This window comes from Lepidothrix coronata, unplaced genomic scaffold (genome assembly GCF_001604755.1).
Source record: "Lepidothrix coronata isolate B3197 unplaced genomic scaffold, Lepidothrix_coronata-1.0 Scaffold92, whole genome shotgun sequence".
Taxonomy (NCBI): domain Eukaryota; kingdom Metazoa; phylum Chordata; class Aves; order Passeriformes; family Pipridae; genus Lepidothrix; species Lepidothrix coronata.
The window spans coordinates 72,549-90,188 of NW_016690272.1; the positions used below are offsets into that span (position 1 = coordinate 72,549).

At 43.3% G+C, this 17,640-nt stretch overlaps 1 protein-coding gene across 1 annotated transcript in view; it reads right to left on the bottom strand.

Moving 5' to 3' along the window:
• Positions 1-212: 212 nt before the first annotated feature.
• The window catches only part of PSME4 (proteasome activator subunit 4), a 52,930-nt gene continuing 35,502 nt past the window's right edge, over positions 213-17,640 (bottom strand). The window contains exons 31-47 of the mRNA XM_017821741.1: positions 17,382-17,511; positions 16,705-16,786; positions 16,043-16,196; positions 15,600-15,669; positions 14,928-15,053; positions 14,433-14,585; positions 13,401-13,505; positions 12,867-12,958; positions 12,346-12,477; positions 11,278-11,486; positions 10,927-11,012; positions 10,112-10,240; positions 9,033-9,188; positions 5,104-5,266; positions 3,445-3,578; positions 2,357-2,491; positions 213-1,739 (exon numbers count right to left, since the gene is read on the bottom strand). Coding sequence (XP_017677230.1) covers positions 2,357-2,491; positions 3,445-3,578; positions 5,104-5,266; positions 9,033-9,188; positions 10,112-10,240; positions 10,927-11,012; positions 11,278-11,486; positions 12,346-12,477; positions 12,867-12,958; positions 13,401-13,505; positions 14,433-14,585; positions 14,928-15,053; positions 15,600-15,669; positions 16,043-16,196; positions 16,705-16,786; positions 17,382-17,511 — 2,056 coding nt within the window. The 3' untranslated portion in view covers positions 213-1,739. The remainder of the gene's footprint in view (positions 1,740-2,356; positions 2,492-3,444; positions 3,579-5,103; positions 5,267-9,032; positions 9,189-10,111; positions 10,241-10,926; positions 11,013-11,277; positions 11,487-12,345; positions 12,478-12,866; positions 12,959-13,400; positions 13,506-14,432; positions 14,586-14,927; positions 15,054-15,599; positions 15,670-16,042; positions 16,197-16,704; positions 16,787-17,381; positions 17,512-17,640) is intronic.

Consider the following 17,640-nt stretch of genomic DNA (forward strand, 5'->3'; position numbering starts at 1 on the left):
TTTTCCTGGTACAAGGTGTTTTTCCATAAGTGCAGAAGCTCATTTCCCAGCCATCAGAACAAGGTCTTCAATTAACCCTTAGCGTTGCCTTGACTCACTGCCAGATCCCAGGGCGAACACAGGACTCACAAAAAGCTCAAAAGCACAGCAAGGACCCGAAGCTGAGGTCTCAAAATTTGAGGACCAATTTCCACTTGAGAAACACAGGGAGCTGCAGGTGTTACAAACAGTCCATTTATTGGGTCTTTCACTACGTACACAGCTGAGCTCAGAGTTTGGCACTACGCTATACAGGGGTACATCCGTGTGCCCACACCGCTCCCACGCTGCCCCGGGAGCTCCCAACTCTGGGATCGGTCACACGCTCGGAGAAAGGTCTGGGTGCTCCCTCCCATGCAGGGAACAGGGAACACACACCAGCTGATGGGCTGTTCCCATGTACCTCCCGTTCCATGAGGGCATCACACCAGGGTGTGTGATGTCAGCACACACGTGGTGCAGTGAGATCTGAGTGAGACACGGCCAGAATGAGATATGGGGCAAAAACCAAAACAAAGCCTCTCTTGCCTCTCGGACACAGAAGAGATTCCGTTAAAGAAAATAATTTAAAAAAAACTAAGGATGGCATTTTGATTCGATACAAAAGCCAGAACCACTACTGTATTAACATCTAAGTATGAATCTTTACAAATTAATCTCACAATGGTGTTATGTAAAAGGTTGCAAACTGTACAATGTTTTGTCAATGCAATGCCTCTACAATTTATACAGTCTTTTACAACTATGTAACACATATTAAACAGGTTATTACACAGCCGATTCATACCAGTCTCTGAACAAAGCTTCAGGCAAAAAAAACACAGAGCTTCCACAATCTTCAAACGAGATATGTTTGCTCAAACAGTGACAATCTTTATGGGAATACACTGTTAAAAACTGCCCTTCCACACTGTGCATACAATATCATTCCGTGAGTTCAACCACCACTTACAGTCCATCATTTCCTATTGGGCTCTAATTACATGGAGACACCAGTCTTTTCCCCTCACAAATACGCAGATAATCATAGATTTTTTTATTCCACCTGTGGCCAAGTTCCCTCCAAAGGCCTGACCAGGCAGGAAGAGCCGTCCCTCCCCGCGCTCTGCCCCGCCACCACCCACACCGCACAGGGATCAGCTATTTACATTTGCACAAGGAAGGTACAAAAAGGCAATCCTGCCCTGAGCTGGCTGGATGAGACCCAAATCCCAGGAGTGAAAAATAAAACTCTGAGGAAGGCAGGCTCCCGGGATCGTGTGCTGAGCAGGGGAGGGGTGCAGAGCTCCGCTGCGAGAACTCCGGGGCGCGGCACTCTCCGGTTCTGCATATCCGTGACGCTGGAATCAGCTGGGAACAGGGGGCAGGAAAAGAGGGTGGGAAGTGTGCAGTGGAGGTCACCGTGTGCAAGGAAGCAGAAACAAGAGTGATGGGTGGTGCGGGCCCAGGAGGGTCTTGCCATGAACTCACGATCGGGCCCCACGAGCGCAGCCACGAGGGGACTGGGGGGGCTCCCACAGCTGCTCCCTGGGGAGGTGAAATTCCTTTGGGGTAGAACCAGGTCCTTATGTCTGTATTTTAAAAGTGGGTTTGATTAGGCATCGGGATTTCCAACACAAAGTTCTCTACATGATCAGTTGCTTTTGAGTCTCCTTTATTTCGCAGACAAGTTCCCGCATCCTCATTGTCCCGGGAGAAACCTGGAAGAGAAGGAATTCAAAACACAAATATTACCTCACGCTATTATATGCATGAAAATATAGGTTCAAACTGCTCTTGGAATACTGTCACAAAACACCACAACACAAGAGAGGTGGGAGTCTTGTAGTGCAACAAAGAGAAACTCCAGGAATGGATTCCCTCTTTGGGGACGTGCCTGTGGTGAGGAGACCTGGCAGGGTGGAAGAGGAAACCGTGTGGCAGCAGCCATTCCCCATCGGAGGTGTAGGTGACATACTGGGCTGGGTGGCAGCTAAAGTCCTCACAGGCCCCAGGAGCACAAGGCAGCACGTACCTCCCCTTTGGGGACACTGCCAGGCATTTAAAAGGCAGCCAACTGGCAGAAAACGGAGAAAAGGCACATCAATAGTCAAGAAAACAGGTGTAAATGTCTTAGCAAAGCACTGGGGTAACACAGGGACACACGGAGAGATGGGCAATATTTAATCAAGACAAATCTGGCCTTGACCAAGGCCACTGGAAGGGGTAAGGAGGGCAGATTTGGCTGCCCCACGGTGAGGGATTCCCCCTACTCTCCCCAGGATTCCTCAGGCTGACACGTCTGTCAGCTGATGTCCCAACACATCAGCTCACCCACCTATGCATAATAGCAGGGTGAGACCAGGAGGTCGGTGAGCACCAGGAGCTGGTCGTCCGTGAACTGCTGCTTGTGCTCCTGCCAGTTGTCGTGGTGGGTCCTGCGGAAGTTGGACAGCGTCTTCTTCACAGTCATCTGCAGGACACACAGTCAGGAGGGATCCCTGGCCCCCACGGAGCCCAGCTCCACGCCAAAACACGTGGAATACTACAAACAGAACTGCTCAGCATCACCAGGTGCTGGAGCAGAACTGAAGGTCGGGAGGGCTCTGGGGAATTCAGCCCAGTATTTTAATTTTCACAGGTCTTGTGACCAGTGGCGTGACTCCAACACCCTCATAAAAAGGATTCTTGCACCTACAGTTCTGGGTTGGAAAACATTCAGAGATTCTTATGAGGTAAAAGCAAAATGCTCTTCCCTGCTGCCTTTCCCTGGGGTGTTGCAACCAACGGTTTGCGTCTCAAAACATGGGAAAGCAGATGGTAGGTTCATAGAAACAAATCAGAGGAACATTATCTTCTCTTATTAAAATTAAGATTATTATTAAATTAACAAAAGAAAAGTCCCATCAGTTCAGTTCCCTGCTTCAGGAGGTCACACCACAGCAAAGTTTGCTAAATCTAAGGAATTCTGCAGCTCAATCCTCTAAAACAGCAAAGGTTAACAAAACCCAATACAGGAAAAAAAAACAGAGTTAAGGGCAAAACTGTTTAATTAAAAACTTATTTCTAGGGCTGCCTATAAAACTTTGTTTTAAGAATTTCAGACCCATGTTTTGGTTCAGGTTGTTTTCTGGCATCCACAAAAGGGGCATTTTTAATTCAAAATAATATATACACACACACATTTTAAATACAGTTCCTGCAGCTTTCAGTTGATGTTTTAAACTTGAGAACAAGGACAAATCTACCACAAAAAAGACTTAAAAGCAGTCCATGATTTAACACTACTTGGAATCATTTAGTAAAGGCAGCAGACACTGAGTTTCTTAATAGGTTCCTATTTTTTTTCCTGAGAAAGGGGAACAAAGAGCAAGCCAAGTGTATTTTAGCTGTGTCCTCCTGACCACAGAAACGCTGTGTTTTTACCTCGATGGGCTGAGGATCGTTCAGGTGGGCACTGAGATCCATGAGGAGCTGGGGCATCCAGGTGGGCACGTCGTAGGGGCTGGAGAGGATGCAGGCGCTGAGCCCCAGGACCCCGGCGTGGCGCTTCACCAGCTCTGCAGGCACAGGAAATCACACTGAGGGAAAGCAAAACAGCAGCAAAACCCCCCACACAGGACAGAGACCTCCACCTTCTGCAGAAATCCAGGGAGTTCTACAGACATAAACCTACGGATCTCCACATTGCTCCTGCTTTCTCACACAGAATCCCAGATTCGTCCTCTATCTTTGGTTTCTCATGGAAGAACATGTCAGGGATTCATCTGCAACAGCTCTACGCTTCAAAAACACTTCCAGTGAGCTTCCCTCTCTCAAGGAAACTCATAAATAGTTTGTAGTGAGCTTGATGTATATGGGAAAAGTATTTTCACCATTGCTAAGTTGACATGATTAAATGGGAAGTGGATCTATGGAGTAATAAATAGTGGGTTTACACATTGTCCACACAGGAAGGCATTTTACCCTGCTGGAAGTTGAATTTCTCCTGACACACATGCTAATATTTACAGTGAAATTACAACATCTCTGTTTCAGCTCTACTGAAACCAAGCAATGCACCAATTCCGTGAAAATGTAAAAATAACAGAACTTTTGAAAAATCACTAACGGAGCATTTTATGAACAGCTGTTTGCCTGGACTGGAGCCTGACAGAAACAAAGGACAGGAATGACACCATGGAAAATATGGAAACCCAGCCTTCTGAGTCAATGGTTGTGACTCCCATGCATTAAATGTCCAGTCAGAAGCCAGAGTTGCAAACAAAGGCTAAGGGGTTTTTTTGTTCTATATTTTTTTTTGGTTGGTTGTTCAGTGGGGGTTTTTTGTGTGTGTTTGGTTGGGGGGTTTTTGTGGGGTTTTTTTCTTAAGAATAAAAGCCATGCTACTAAAAATAGAAGGTAAAAAAATGTGTTACGACAGCTAAGGAAGTTTATTTATTAAGGAACTTGCTATCCTTAATCATCTGCATCCTTAACTCTGCGAGCTGGGAAGTGGAAATATCTCTTGAGTGTTAATTCTAAAAGAGTTAAGAAGTTAGTTTAACACAGGAATACATAATAAAAAATTTACTTTTGCTGAGTACTCTCATTCATCATTTATGCTTGCACATCAAATTCTTGAAGCACTTGACAAGGATAAGGATGTGCAGCAGGGGTTGGGATCTGCACTACACAAACAGAAACAGAGCACAGGAAGAAATTCTTTCCAGAGAGGGTAATCAGGCATTGGAATGGGCTGCCCAGGGAGGGGGTGGATTCTCTGTCCCTGGAGGTTTTTAAGATAAGACTGGATGTGGCATCAGTGCCATGGGCTGGGAACCACGGCAGTAGAGGATCAAGGGTTGGACTTGATGATCTCGAAGGTCCCTTCCAACCCAGCTGATTCTATGATTCTATAAGGTGCAGAAGGACAAGCGATTTGCCATTATGGCTTATGAAATGACTAGGAAGGAAAAACACCCCCCTGGTGTTATCTTTTACCAGGTACATATTAATTTTCCAAACACTGCTTAGCCCCCACCCCTGCAGCGCTGGCAGACTTTGTGCAGCACAAACCCCACCCTGCTCCCCTGATTCCCTTACCCCCCGAAGGAATGGTGTCCCCCACGGAGCCCAGGTCCCTCTTCCGCTTCTTGGGCAGCCTCATCTTGCAGAGCTGCTCGAAGTGTGTCTGCATGGGCTGGTCCATGGAGAGGAAGTTGCACTGCAGGAGCCCACTGAGCGTGGTGGCTGCCATCTCCCTCACCTGGGCACGACACAGAGCAAGGGGTTTTAGAGCCTAAAATCCCTCTCCGAGAAGAGGCTCACGGATACCACTTTGAGGAATTTGCTGCATTTAGGTTGGAATGACAGAGACAGAAAACATGTGTTATGAGATCAATTAAGGGAGAGAAGGTATCAGGCTCTGAGAGGCCTGTCTGTCCTTGGTGTGCTCTATCCTAATGAAATATAACAAAAAGGTTAGCCTAGTAGTCATGAATTAGATAAGATGGACATTTGGGGGGGTTGGAGAGCTGAGTAAAGAGGTTTTTAGTAAGACTTTCAACTCAGGAAGAGTTGAAAAGTTCATGAAGATGAGGAGCAAGAAAACGACCCCCATGAGGCCGAAGAAAACGGAACGACCCCCAAGGATTTACCCAAAGGGATGACTCCGCCCCAAGTTCCACCTGAACCCCACCTGATATGAATATTATAACCAGATGATGTAATTGTAATAAATATTCATGTAGAATATTGTAATCCCTCACCAAAATTGTATCAATTACCTGGCTTTTCACTGAGAACTTGGGAGCTGGTTTGTCCAGCACAAGCTGGCTGGCACCCCAATGTTGCTTGAAATAAATACCCTTGCTGCTTAAAGACTCAAAACTGTCCCTGAGCAGTCATTTTATGCTGTTTTGGCATCAGGCACACCAGCACAAACAATTAACAACCCCACGAGTACAGCAGCAAACTGGGATTTGGGACATCCAGCTGGGCCAAGTGGCCAAACTCCACCCAAGAAAAGCCCTTACAATATTATGCTGTTATTAGTTGCTCTTTAGAGGGCTCTTTACAAATTAATTAACAGCTCTGCTGTAATACAGAAGTGCTTTCACGTAATTTGTCATAAAGTGACCTGCTACTCAAGCAAACAATGTAATTTAACTCCACTGTTAATAAACATACCATAGATGTAAATAGTTATCACAGAACCAACTGATATCATAGCTGATACCACAGATATACATAGGTATGATAGCACAGATATCACAGATTAGAGGAGCTTCAGAAAGTTTAAAAACAACCTTGGACAGAGACCAAGATGCACCACCACAAATAATCGACCTGCTTTACAACATCCCTAACAGATTCTGTATTCATATCAGTTTTAAGGAGCCCTTTATTCAAAAGCATTTAGTTTTCCCCTTCAAATGTAGAATTGACAAAAAGAGAAGAGGTTTTCCAAGAGAAGGCAGAAGGGATGTTCAGAAGGCTCAGCTGATTTTGTTCTACCAGTAGTACAAGAATTCTTTGAAAGACACAAGAGATGCTGGATTAATAAGCCACAATAAATAACTTCAGTGGTTTATGGTCAACAATTCAGTTCTATAACACCCCAGAATGATAAACTTCCTTGCCCCAAGTACCAGACCTTTGCACTACCTGAATAAAAACACAATTCCAGGTTGGAAAAATAATGTTCTCTCGGGTAACACAGAAACCCCAGAGAACAAGACTCAACTAAGTTTTCACCTAATTTCCTAACTACTCAAAATACAGATCTCCTTTCCCATTCCTTTTTAAAACAGCCACAGCACCTTGTCAGTGGATTCCAAGGAGAGCCAACTCAGAGCTGCTTTTAAAAAAAACAGACTAATTTCTCAGGATCACTAATTTCTCTCATCTCCTCAAAGCTCCCAAAGCCACCAAGTCACAGGACTGTAAGGCCACATTGAAATTGGGAATCCCTCCAACTCTCACTCCCACTCCCAGTAATCCAAAGCTGCCAAAAACCTCCCCCACGTTTCCAAACCTGCAAACCAAAGGCTGACAGCGGCCACCAGGTTTTTGGGAAGTAACTGCAAACAGAACTGTTTGTCTCCGTGGAGCACAACCCCCTCCCAGGGCCCTGGATCCAGGGTGGCAGGTTATAATAAATGATATCCTCGAACACAATGTTCTGAGCCTCTCCCAAAACAATAAGTACAGCTGCAAGTGCTGCCATAATTAACGACGGCAAGCTCGAATAAGCTCTTGGGACCTCGCTCTGCTCCATTTCAATTTCTAGCAGGTATTATTCAAACCTGATCCACTTTGCTAATGGCTGGGGAAGGACGAGGTGAGAGCCTGCCAGTGTTGTTTATCGGCAATTTGTGAGCCCCCGAGGAGCTGAGCCATTAAATGAAACGCAAGGTGCTAATGGCAGAGCCGGCACACACAAAGCAGCTCGGCTGGGAAGTGAGCGAGGCCCCGAGTGAGCTGGGCTTATTTACATCACTACTGCCTGCATTAAAACCACTTGGATTCCTAAATTAATCACCTACCTAAGAAGGAACACTTTGCTGCAAGGAGCACCTAGGAGCAAAGCCCTTAAATCCATACACGAGGCAGCTGATCGCTCATCACATCTAACACTATATATTTATATATATATATTTATAAATCATCACACTCACACGACGACTTGTGGAATACAAAAGCTACACAGGAATAACACAGGAATCTTCCAATCGACTACAGGATTTGGGTTTTTTTGGTCAGAAGTGACCCAAGTCTGTAAAACTGCAACAATATCAGAACAAAACCACTGAGCAGCACGGGCCAAACCCAACTGCAGAAGTTGCAAGGGGTGCTAAAACAGAGAGAAAACACTCCCATTCCTGTAAAACTGCGGTGTAATATAAGAAATGTTCATCAGGACATGAGTGAAGTCTGTGTATTAAATCAAAAGGATGGGTTGGATCATCAGGACTGGATCTTTGTATCAAAACAAGCAAAAAAAAATAAAAAAATCTTAAAATCCAAGAACCAAACCCTCAGTTCTGCAGGGTAAACACACCAAATCCTAGCTAAAGGTGAGGATGCTCATCCTAAAAATCCAGCACCCAAGAGCTGCACAGGAATTACTCTGCAGGATACTGCATCCTGTCAGTTATTATCAAGGAAGAACAAGATTACTTTTCAAAGAGAAGTGAAAGCTTCCATGGCAACAACATGACTGGAAGTGGTTCTGAACCCAGAGCTCTACATCTCTGTAGTGCAGAGGAATCATTTGGTACGTTTAGAATAACAAGATAAATTGCATTCGAGTGAATAAGAGGTATTTTTTCAAAATGATGGGAGATTATGAGGTAAGTGTTCTGACAAACAACCTAGGGAGCACTGCAAGGTGCTGCAGAACCTCCTCTTCCTTCTAGAGAGGGAAAAGCACCCAAAAGCAGCATTTCATTGGTATTTGCCAGCTGCACAAACACCAGTGGGAACGATGGTGAAGGGGAGATGGACCAGACTGGAGATTAACACTAAAGATTCTTCACTGTGCTTGAGCATGGCTTAAATTCACAGCATTTAATGCAAACCCTCAGCTGTGGTGAGCTTGATGTACATGGGAAAAGTATTTTTGCCATTGCTAAGTTGACATGATTAAATGGGAAGCAGGCCTATGGAGCAATAAATAGTGGGTTTACACACTGTCCACACAGGAAGGCATTTTACCCTGTTGGAAGTTGAATTTCTCCCAAGACACACACTAGTATTTACAGTGAAATTATTTCAGCTCCACTGAAACCAAGCAATGTGGTTGGTTCACCAATTCTGTGTAAAAGTAAAAATAACAGCACTTTTAAAAAAAAAAATCACTAATGGAGCATTTTATGAACAGCTGCTTTCCTGGACTGGAGCCGGACAGAAACAAACCCTGTAAAGCTGATTTTCCAGCTGAGCTGGAAATAACCCGCTGTGCTGACTCCCACCTGGCAGTTCTTCCACAAAAAAACCCCACAAAGCATTCCAGGGAAGGGGGCACTTGCCTCCAGCTGCTCGTCCTCCAGGAGCTGGATGACCAACCACCTGATGTCATCGACGGCCTCGGGGTTGTTGAGGAAGATGAAGAGGTTGTAGAACACCATGGTCTGGAGGTAGGTTAGGATGGTGTAACGGGCGTGCCAAGAATTGCTTCTTGCTGTCTGCGAGGAGGGAGAAAGTCAGGGTGAGACCAAAAGCAGCTGCCCGGCGTAAAACCAGCAATATTTGATAAAAAAAAACCCTTCTGGAGCACTTGCAAAGAACTTCCCTTATTCGGGTGGTTTTGTTTCGTACCCTCTTGGTCTCCAAAGAGATCAAATGCACTTAATTTCATACTTTGGATTTAAGTCCAAAACTGAGAGAAAATGTTTTGGAGTTCACTTACACTTAAATAAATCTTTATTCTGGGGTCATGTGTGTTACTGTTGGATAATTGATTGATGTTTATATAAACTCATGTACTGTGGGCATGCAATTGTTACTCAAGTCATAATTTTTATAGTCTCCACTTCCAAAGCAGACTTATTTAACATAATTATATTATATTTATAATTAAATACAATTATGTTATAATTATATTATAATTATGTTATAATTATATTATAAGTATGTTATAATTATGTTATATTTATATTATATTTATATTATATTTATATTATATTTATATTATATTTATATTATATTTATATTATAATTATATTAAATGTTTATTTAATATAAATATACTGTAAAACTATAAAAAAAAGGACACTTCTTTATATGAAGATTCATCCTGAAACTGGATTTTGAATTGTTGTGCTCATGAGGAGACATGTTGGACTTCAACTGATCCACTACTGAGCCAAATGTGAATTTATTAACATGCAGTTCAATTTCTTACAAAAACGAAGTGGTTTAAGTGTTTGCAAGCAGGAAACAAAACGAAACATATTTGCTGTTTATGGGAATGTTCTAAAACACTTGAAATAAACCCTTTCCTTTCACATGTAAATCAGTGTGTGATTCTCTCAGAATCACAGCTACTGAATAATCTTAAAGACAAGGCAGAGAACAAGAGGCTTTAAGCTGTTCAGACCACACTCACTTGTTTTAGCACCTGAAGTACCAAAGGCACTTGCTGAGGATACAGCAAACCCTGAGACATCAAGGACAGACACATCTTTGCATCTCTCTTGAGCTCATCGTAACTATTGTCGTTTTCCACGGGTGCAATCTGCAGGGAGGGAACAAAAACCAAGGGCAGGGTTAGTGAGGAACCACTGGCAGGAGCAAAATCCTGAAAGGAAGGGTAATCCCATGAAAGGACAGTTGTCTAGGCAAAATACATTTAATATATTGCTGGAAGTTAACCGGGAAAAACAAATCAACATAACATTAAAATATTCTCAGCTGTTGAAAAAGATTAAATAATCGAGAGATCCTTGTTCCTTGCCCCATTTCTTATTCACCTGAAGAGTATGGCTGGTCTGAAGCTCTTTAGGGGGATTAAATGGGTGCCATTAAGACTTTGGTCCCCACTGCAATCCTCTTGGTATCAAATCCAGTTGATTTCATATTTTAAATCCAAGTCCAAAACTGAGAGAAAGCTTTAACTAAGCTCAATTTCACTGAAGTAAACCTTTCCTTTGGGGTCACACACATTACTGTTGGATAATGGACTGATGTTTACACAAGGACACGTAAGCAAGTCTGGATTATTTCAGATATGTGGCACTGGATGACCCAGCTTCACCAAAGAACACAAGAATCAGGAGAACTATCACATTTATAAAGAATTGTGTAACCAGGGAACAAAAGCAAACGACTCAAGGTCCCTCGAGAACGGTTTGGGTTGGAAGGAACCTTGAAGATGATCCAGTTGCAAGCCCCTACTACTAAAGGAGAAGTTAAAAGGTGTACCTTGAAGAACAAAGGTAAGAGCTGGAGTTGCTCTGTGACAGCTGTAGAGAAAGACCGTCCTGCGCTCGCCATCAACCACTTCAGAACTGTTAATAAAGAGTTAACAAATGTCATAAAATGATCACTGATCAAGAATAGTAACAACCCCCAAACCAAAAGTTACAGACCATATTTATTTACTGCAAGACTCCCCTGTGAGTTTTTCACACATTAGAGTGGTTCAGTTTGACCCTTGAGGCGACCTTATAAATCCCAACAGCTCCAGTGTCACAGCAGACACAAGAGGAGAAATCCTGTGGTGCAACTACCCAGTGTGCTAAAATACCCCATTCCTTAACCTCAGGCACTCACTTGTTTTCAAGAGTTTAATGCCCTGAGTTCGCTCATCCTGCTCCCCAACCCCGTTCTCTTCCATGACGTGGTTCTGAATTTCCTCATCCGCCTCCATGAGGGGTTTGAGGTTTTCAAGTATCCGGGCGGTGAATTCATGGACACGAGGAGATTTAGTTGCAGCAGTGTTTGGCAAGGAAACATCAATCATGAATATGTAGGTCAACACACTGGGAAAGCAAACAGAGCAAGGGAAGAGCACACAGTCAGCACCACTCCTGCCTGGAGAACAGGGTGATCTGTGAGCCACAAGTTAATCCAGATCAATTCAGTGACCTTTAATACTCACAGAAAATTTCATCTCTGCTTCAAAGTTATTTAAAACCAAATGTCCCTCAGACACGCTCTTTGTAGATATTTGAATCAATCAGGGTTAGACCATCATTAAGCTACAACCCTCCTCCCCTCCAAAGTGATCTGCAACTAAGTTTTTGAGTCACTAAAAGGACTTCAATTCTTTAAAGGAGTCCCTGTTATTTTTGGCTTATTAAGGCTTAGACACAGGAATTTTGGGGTTTGGAGATTTTTTTTTGGGGGGGTGGGTTTTCTGTGGAGGTTTTTTGAGGCTGGGCTGTTCGTTGGGGGTTTTTTTAAGAGCTTCAGAGTCATCAGGCATAAACATAATGGGCCACATGCAATAAATTGGTGAGGCCCTGGCACAGGTTGCCCAGAGAAGCTGTGGCTGCCCCTGGATCCCTGGAAGTGTCCAAGGCCAGGTTGGATGGGGATTGGAGAAATCTGGGATGGCGGAAGGTGTCCCTGCCCACGGCAGGGGGTGGCACTGGATGATCTTTAAGGTCCCTCCCAACCCAAATCATTCTGTGATTCTATGAATAGAAGAGAAAAACAGAGAAATTATCTGAAGTTTCTGAAGCAAGTCTGTTAATAGTTTACCTAATTTCTGTTACCAGTATAAATGCTTTCCATTGTAATTATTTAGACACTTAACCACCCCAATATAAAAAAAGAGTTAAAAAAAAAATAAAAAAAACCCCAACCAGCAAGAACTGCAGAAAAGAGAACACTGACCTTCCTATTCTCTCTCGGACGTTCTTGTAAACCTGGGTGAGTTTGGGCTCCAGGTACTTGAGCAGCCTGTGCAGCAGCTCTGGCACCCTCCACTCCTGCTGGGCCAGGCCCCCCTGCAGCACGTACAGTCGGCTGGGAAGGAGAAGAGCTCAGCTGTGGTCACACAGAAGGGTTCCTGCTCCCCCAGCCCCCCCAAACTCTGCCTGGGGAGCGTTCACCCCCTGTGCCAACACACCCGAGTGCCTGGGAAGGAGCTGGGTGCAAAGAGGGGTAAAAACCACCCAAGGGAACAACAGTATTGGGGCTACACGAGCTCCAAACCTTCCCAGCCTGTTAATTAACTAGTCTGAATGAGATTAAAAAAGTAATCACAAAGAACCTGCCATTTTATGGGGAAGCTAATTGGGAAGCAGCCCCTCTGTTCCCCACTCCAAGGCAGCTGGCACAGCATCCTCTCAACACACCCCTGCCTCATCTCCTTCTTCACTCAGCCACAATAAAACAGGTAAAATTAACTTTACCAGGCGTCTACAAATGATCCTCCTTCCCCACTCAGTGGAGATTCCAGCAGCAATTCAAACAACCAGTGCAGTTTCCTGGGATCTCTGCTCTCCTGGAAAGGAACAGGGAACAGAGATATAAGGAAATGGGAGATTTTTAAAATGTGGATAATGAATAAAAAGATGTATAAACAAGGAAAGTTTTGATAGAGATTTTATTTACATTCCTTGGGTTTACTCTATGAAGCAAGTGCAACAACAAATATTTTTTCCACAATGAACCTCAATAGGAGGAAAACCCAATAAAACCATACCCAGCTTTAATTAATTGGTAAATAAAACAGATAGAATTTTAGCTTTGTTTTTGACAGATATGAATAAGTACATCTGAATTTTGCTGATGAGGGCTCTGGCTGACAAACTGCACTGAGCTCTGCTGAGCGATTTGACAGAATTATTGACCCGAGATATTTGGGGCCTATCCCTCACCCTGCTTCCCAGGAACCTAATTCCATAGCAGATCCAGATTTACTGGACAGCAAATGGGGCACTTACACAGGAGGTTGCAATGCAGGTGCCCCAGTCATTGTAGGTCTCCACTGTGATGTTGGATAAAGCTGTTCGGAGCAAGGGACACAGGAGCTTCCAAAGTTTTTCCACCTGCACAAAGGCAAAAGCCAAGATTTTTTCTTTCTATTTAAGAAACCCAGCTCAGATATTAAAATGCCTTTTTTGTTGTTTGATCAAGGAACTGATTCCCTCAGTATTATTTTTGGCACAGACATTCAGCAAGGTCTAAGACTAAGTGAAGTCCAAGGGGACATAAGCTTGTGAGAAACAAAGTCTCAAATTATAATTGGAGTTTATTATATGGAAAAAGCAAACAGCCAGCTGGGTGACAGAAATGAGGACTGATTCCCCAAATCTGCACACCTACTACAGTGTACATTTGGCATTTATTTCAGCTACTTCATGCATATTAATTTTATCATATACATACACATTTTACAGCTCAGTATTCAATATATGGGTTTTCTTACAGCTAAAGCTAAATGGTTATCTCTACAACCAGTCATAATTCATGCATTCTTGGATGAACAGGCGCCTAAAAAGATTTGAAGTTCTACCATATTTTATTCTTAGGATAGCAGGGAGGTTTAGGACTCGCTGACCTTGCAAGGGTCTGCTTTATTTCTTTATGGGGGTGTAATTAAGTTTTACAACCCGTTTGTTTTATTTTGATGTAGTCACCCATTTGTTTCACGAATCACAGCTATTCAGCACAAGCTCTTACTCCTACTGGAAATCACAAACCACGGCAGCTCTGCCATCTCCTCACCTGCAAACTGCTCTCAGTTTTAACACTGAAACATTTTGCTGACTACAAGTAATAACAGGCTCTAAGCCAAGCTATGAGTTGTGCTCCAAGTTTGGCAAGGAAGCACCAAGTGCTGCAGCATTTTCCAGTCCTCTCTCAGACTGGGGTGACACATCAAAAGCCCCCCAAGCTTCACACTGGTTTAATAATTCAAAATTACTCCTTCACTTCCAAGAATCACTCAAAAATCACCATTCAAAGTTCAGCACCTTGTCAAAGGTCCAGTGCTTAGAACCCCTTATGAGCCCAGCTATGATCTCAGCCACACATCTCTGGGGGCTCTCGTGGGAGTCTGAGACCAGCTGCTCCAGGTGGGGCTGCAGAACTGGCAAAAAGGCATCATCAAAGTTCCTGAAAAGGCCCTGGAAAACAAGAGGGGGGGAAAAGTGTCCTCAGGAATCATCTAAACCACTGCCTTCCCACCAACAACACGAGCTGGTGAATTAATTACTGAGGTTTGGACATCCAGAAAGTGAAATGACTTTGCTGCTTTAACAGAATTATACCCCCAGTGTCCTGCAGGCTATTATATCACTCCAAATATGTTTCCCTTAAGCAGTTAATCAGAAGAGAGGATTAATAGGATTACTCAGAGCAGCTTTAAAAATCAACATTTTGCAACAGTGGGGTATTAAGCCGGGCAGTCTGGGGCTTTTCCACGCTCTGCTAAATGGAAGCAATTTGGTTGTTGAACTCTGGTTTACCTTGAAGAGGCAAAATCTGCGAGGATTAAATTTGTCCTTTCCTTTCCTGTCTTCTAAAGACAAAAATTTTATTAACTGCTCGACAAACTTGGGATCAGAAAAGTGATCATATATAATTTGTTCTGCCTGTAACGGGAAGAAATAAAAAAAAAAAAAAAAAAGGATTAGCTTTGAGGTGTTTGTTTGTCACAGTGACATCCCAATCTTTCCAAGTCCCATGTTTCATTTTCAGTCTGTTTTTGGCAAAAACCACGTCTTGGTCACCCATTTCCCTCCCTCATTTTATAGGGAATATTAGGTGATGTTTTCCAAGACTCCTGATTATCTTTATTAATGACTTTGGATTGTCTTTCCTTTCACTCACAACCCCTGAAAATTAGTCCTTCCCACTGTCATTAATTACCTTGTCCTAAACCCCGATAATGATGTGAAAGGGAACAAGAAGTGCTCATTAATACAGTTATTCCATGGCCCCTGACAGAAAAGCTGCAATACATCAAAATAATAATTTCTTTTGCATGCTGACACAGCATGAAGTAGAAAAATACAACTAAAAGTGTCTTGTGGGGATGCAGGTTTAGAGAGATTTCCACAGTGACCTGTGGGCAATATTAAAAGAAGAAAGGAGGAGAAATACTATTAAAAAAACCCCCACAAACCTGCAGCTCTTACCTCTGTCAGCTCATCCCTCCTTCGCCCAAGCTTTGGCTGATGCTCAGCTGGGGCATAAACTGTCATGGTTCTGAAGATGAAAAATGAAAAAAACAAAAATAGAGCAGCACATTTCCCAAAGTAAAATAAAGCTTATGGTTATTTCCTACATTCTCAATATTCCTACCTTCTCAATTAACAGGGTGATAAATATTTTAGAGTTGGGGGACAACTTGGCCCCAAAAGATCAACGTTTACAAGACAATTTACGACAAAAGGATGAAGTTTGTCATCAAAGGTTCTGCCACACAACAGAATTATTACGAACAAGCAAGCAGCAAATAGGACAAAATACACATATTTTTTGATGGTTCAATTAAAAAAATTAAATATCACAGTAAACCATCATTTAATTTCCCCACAAGGTTTTTCCTGCTGACTCTGCCAGCTCTGATGGTACTCACTGTGGCCAGGTGTAATACCCCCAGTGTGTTTTCTCCACAAAACAACATGATTCCCAAGCTTCCTTGGTCTTTGGCAAGCTCTGGCTGTTGTAGTGCAGCCACTGGTTGTCGGGTCTGTCACCAGCCTGGATCCTGGAAGGCTTTGGGCTCCCACCTGCTCCCACAGGAATTTATTCAGCATCAAACTCGCTCATTAACAGTCCCAGCAAATGTTAGTGTGATTTACTAAAAGATTCTGAAGAGCTTTTGTGTCCCACTGCCCCAAATCTGGGCAGTGATTTGCTTCAGCAGACAAAGGAACACCAATGGAAGAGATCCCTCTATTAATTTATGGGATTTGAAATTATTTAAAAAAAAAAAAATCAAAAAGGAGATATACAAATTCTCACAAGTGACAAGGCTTTCTGAAAGGACAATCTCTAAAGTTTTAACTCACTTTTAAGAGGTGAATAGCTTGCAAACACAGGAGTGTTTAAAAAAAACCCCAAAACTGAAAAATTACCAATTATATTACCTACATAATATTTATACCTATTTGTTTAGGACATCAACCACAAGAGAAAAATTAAAAGCTTGTGATTCTACGTTTAATTTAACCAGAAAAGCTTTTTGAAACGTCTCAGTATAAATATAAGACATTGCTTATATTAAATAAAACCTACTTATTTCGTAAGGGCAGATGGGCACTTTCTTGTGTGTTCTCTTGAGCTGTTTGAGAATCCCAGCTACAGCTGAGATGGCCACCTGAAAGGAAGCAATGGCCATTAATGTACCCATTCCATACATTTCCCCCCCACAAGGACGTGGCTCATCATCCCTAAAAACCCAGTGAACGATGGAGTGAACTTGGTCACAGCCAAAAGGAACCAATCCTGGTTATCTCAGGGGATACATGACCTTAATAGCCCAGAAAAATCTCCCCACTAATCATTTTGGGTTTAATAACTTTAATTTGATGTTGTTTTAATAATTTGAGGGGGGGGGGAAAAAGGTTTAAGTTTCGAGCCTCAGCGAGGCAACAACGGAACGAACAAAACACAGAGAGATGGCTCCCTTCAAATAATAAAGTGCAGGTGGGGAAAAAGCAGCCATCTGCAAAAGGAATTCTGCAATAAATAAGGAGGACTGGCTCCATCCCACACTTTCACAGTTTACAGACTTTACATATGTCACACCACAGCGCTGCCAAGGCTCATCTCCCTGCACGAGGAGCGTCGGGCACGTGCGCGGCTGGAAGGGGGAGGAGGAGGGAGATCCACCCTCCCTTCTTTTTGTGCTTTATCCCAGCAAACCCCAAGGAGGTGCAAGGCAAAGGAAGGAAGTTCTTTGGGGTTTTTACCTTCCTGACCACGATGGCATCGTGGTTGAGACACTGCACAAAGAACCTGATGGCCCGCACGGGCAGGGGCCTGTCGTCCCTCAGCAGCAGCGACAAGAAGCCAATGCTGATGTGCTCGAACTTCCAGGGCCTAAAAACCCCCCCAAATATTCAAAAACACAGTGTTAAGGACCACAGCTGCAGGAACAGGGTTTGCTCAGAAATTATTTTATGTCTTAAGATGATGTAAATACGCTTGGACTAACATTTCCACACACAA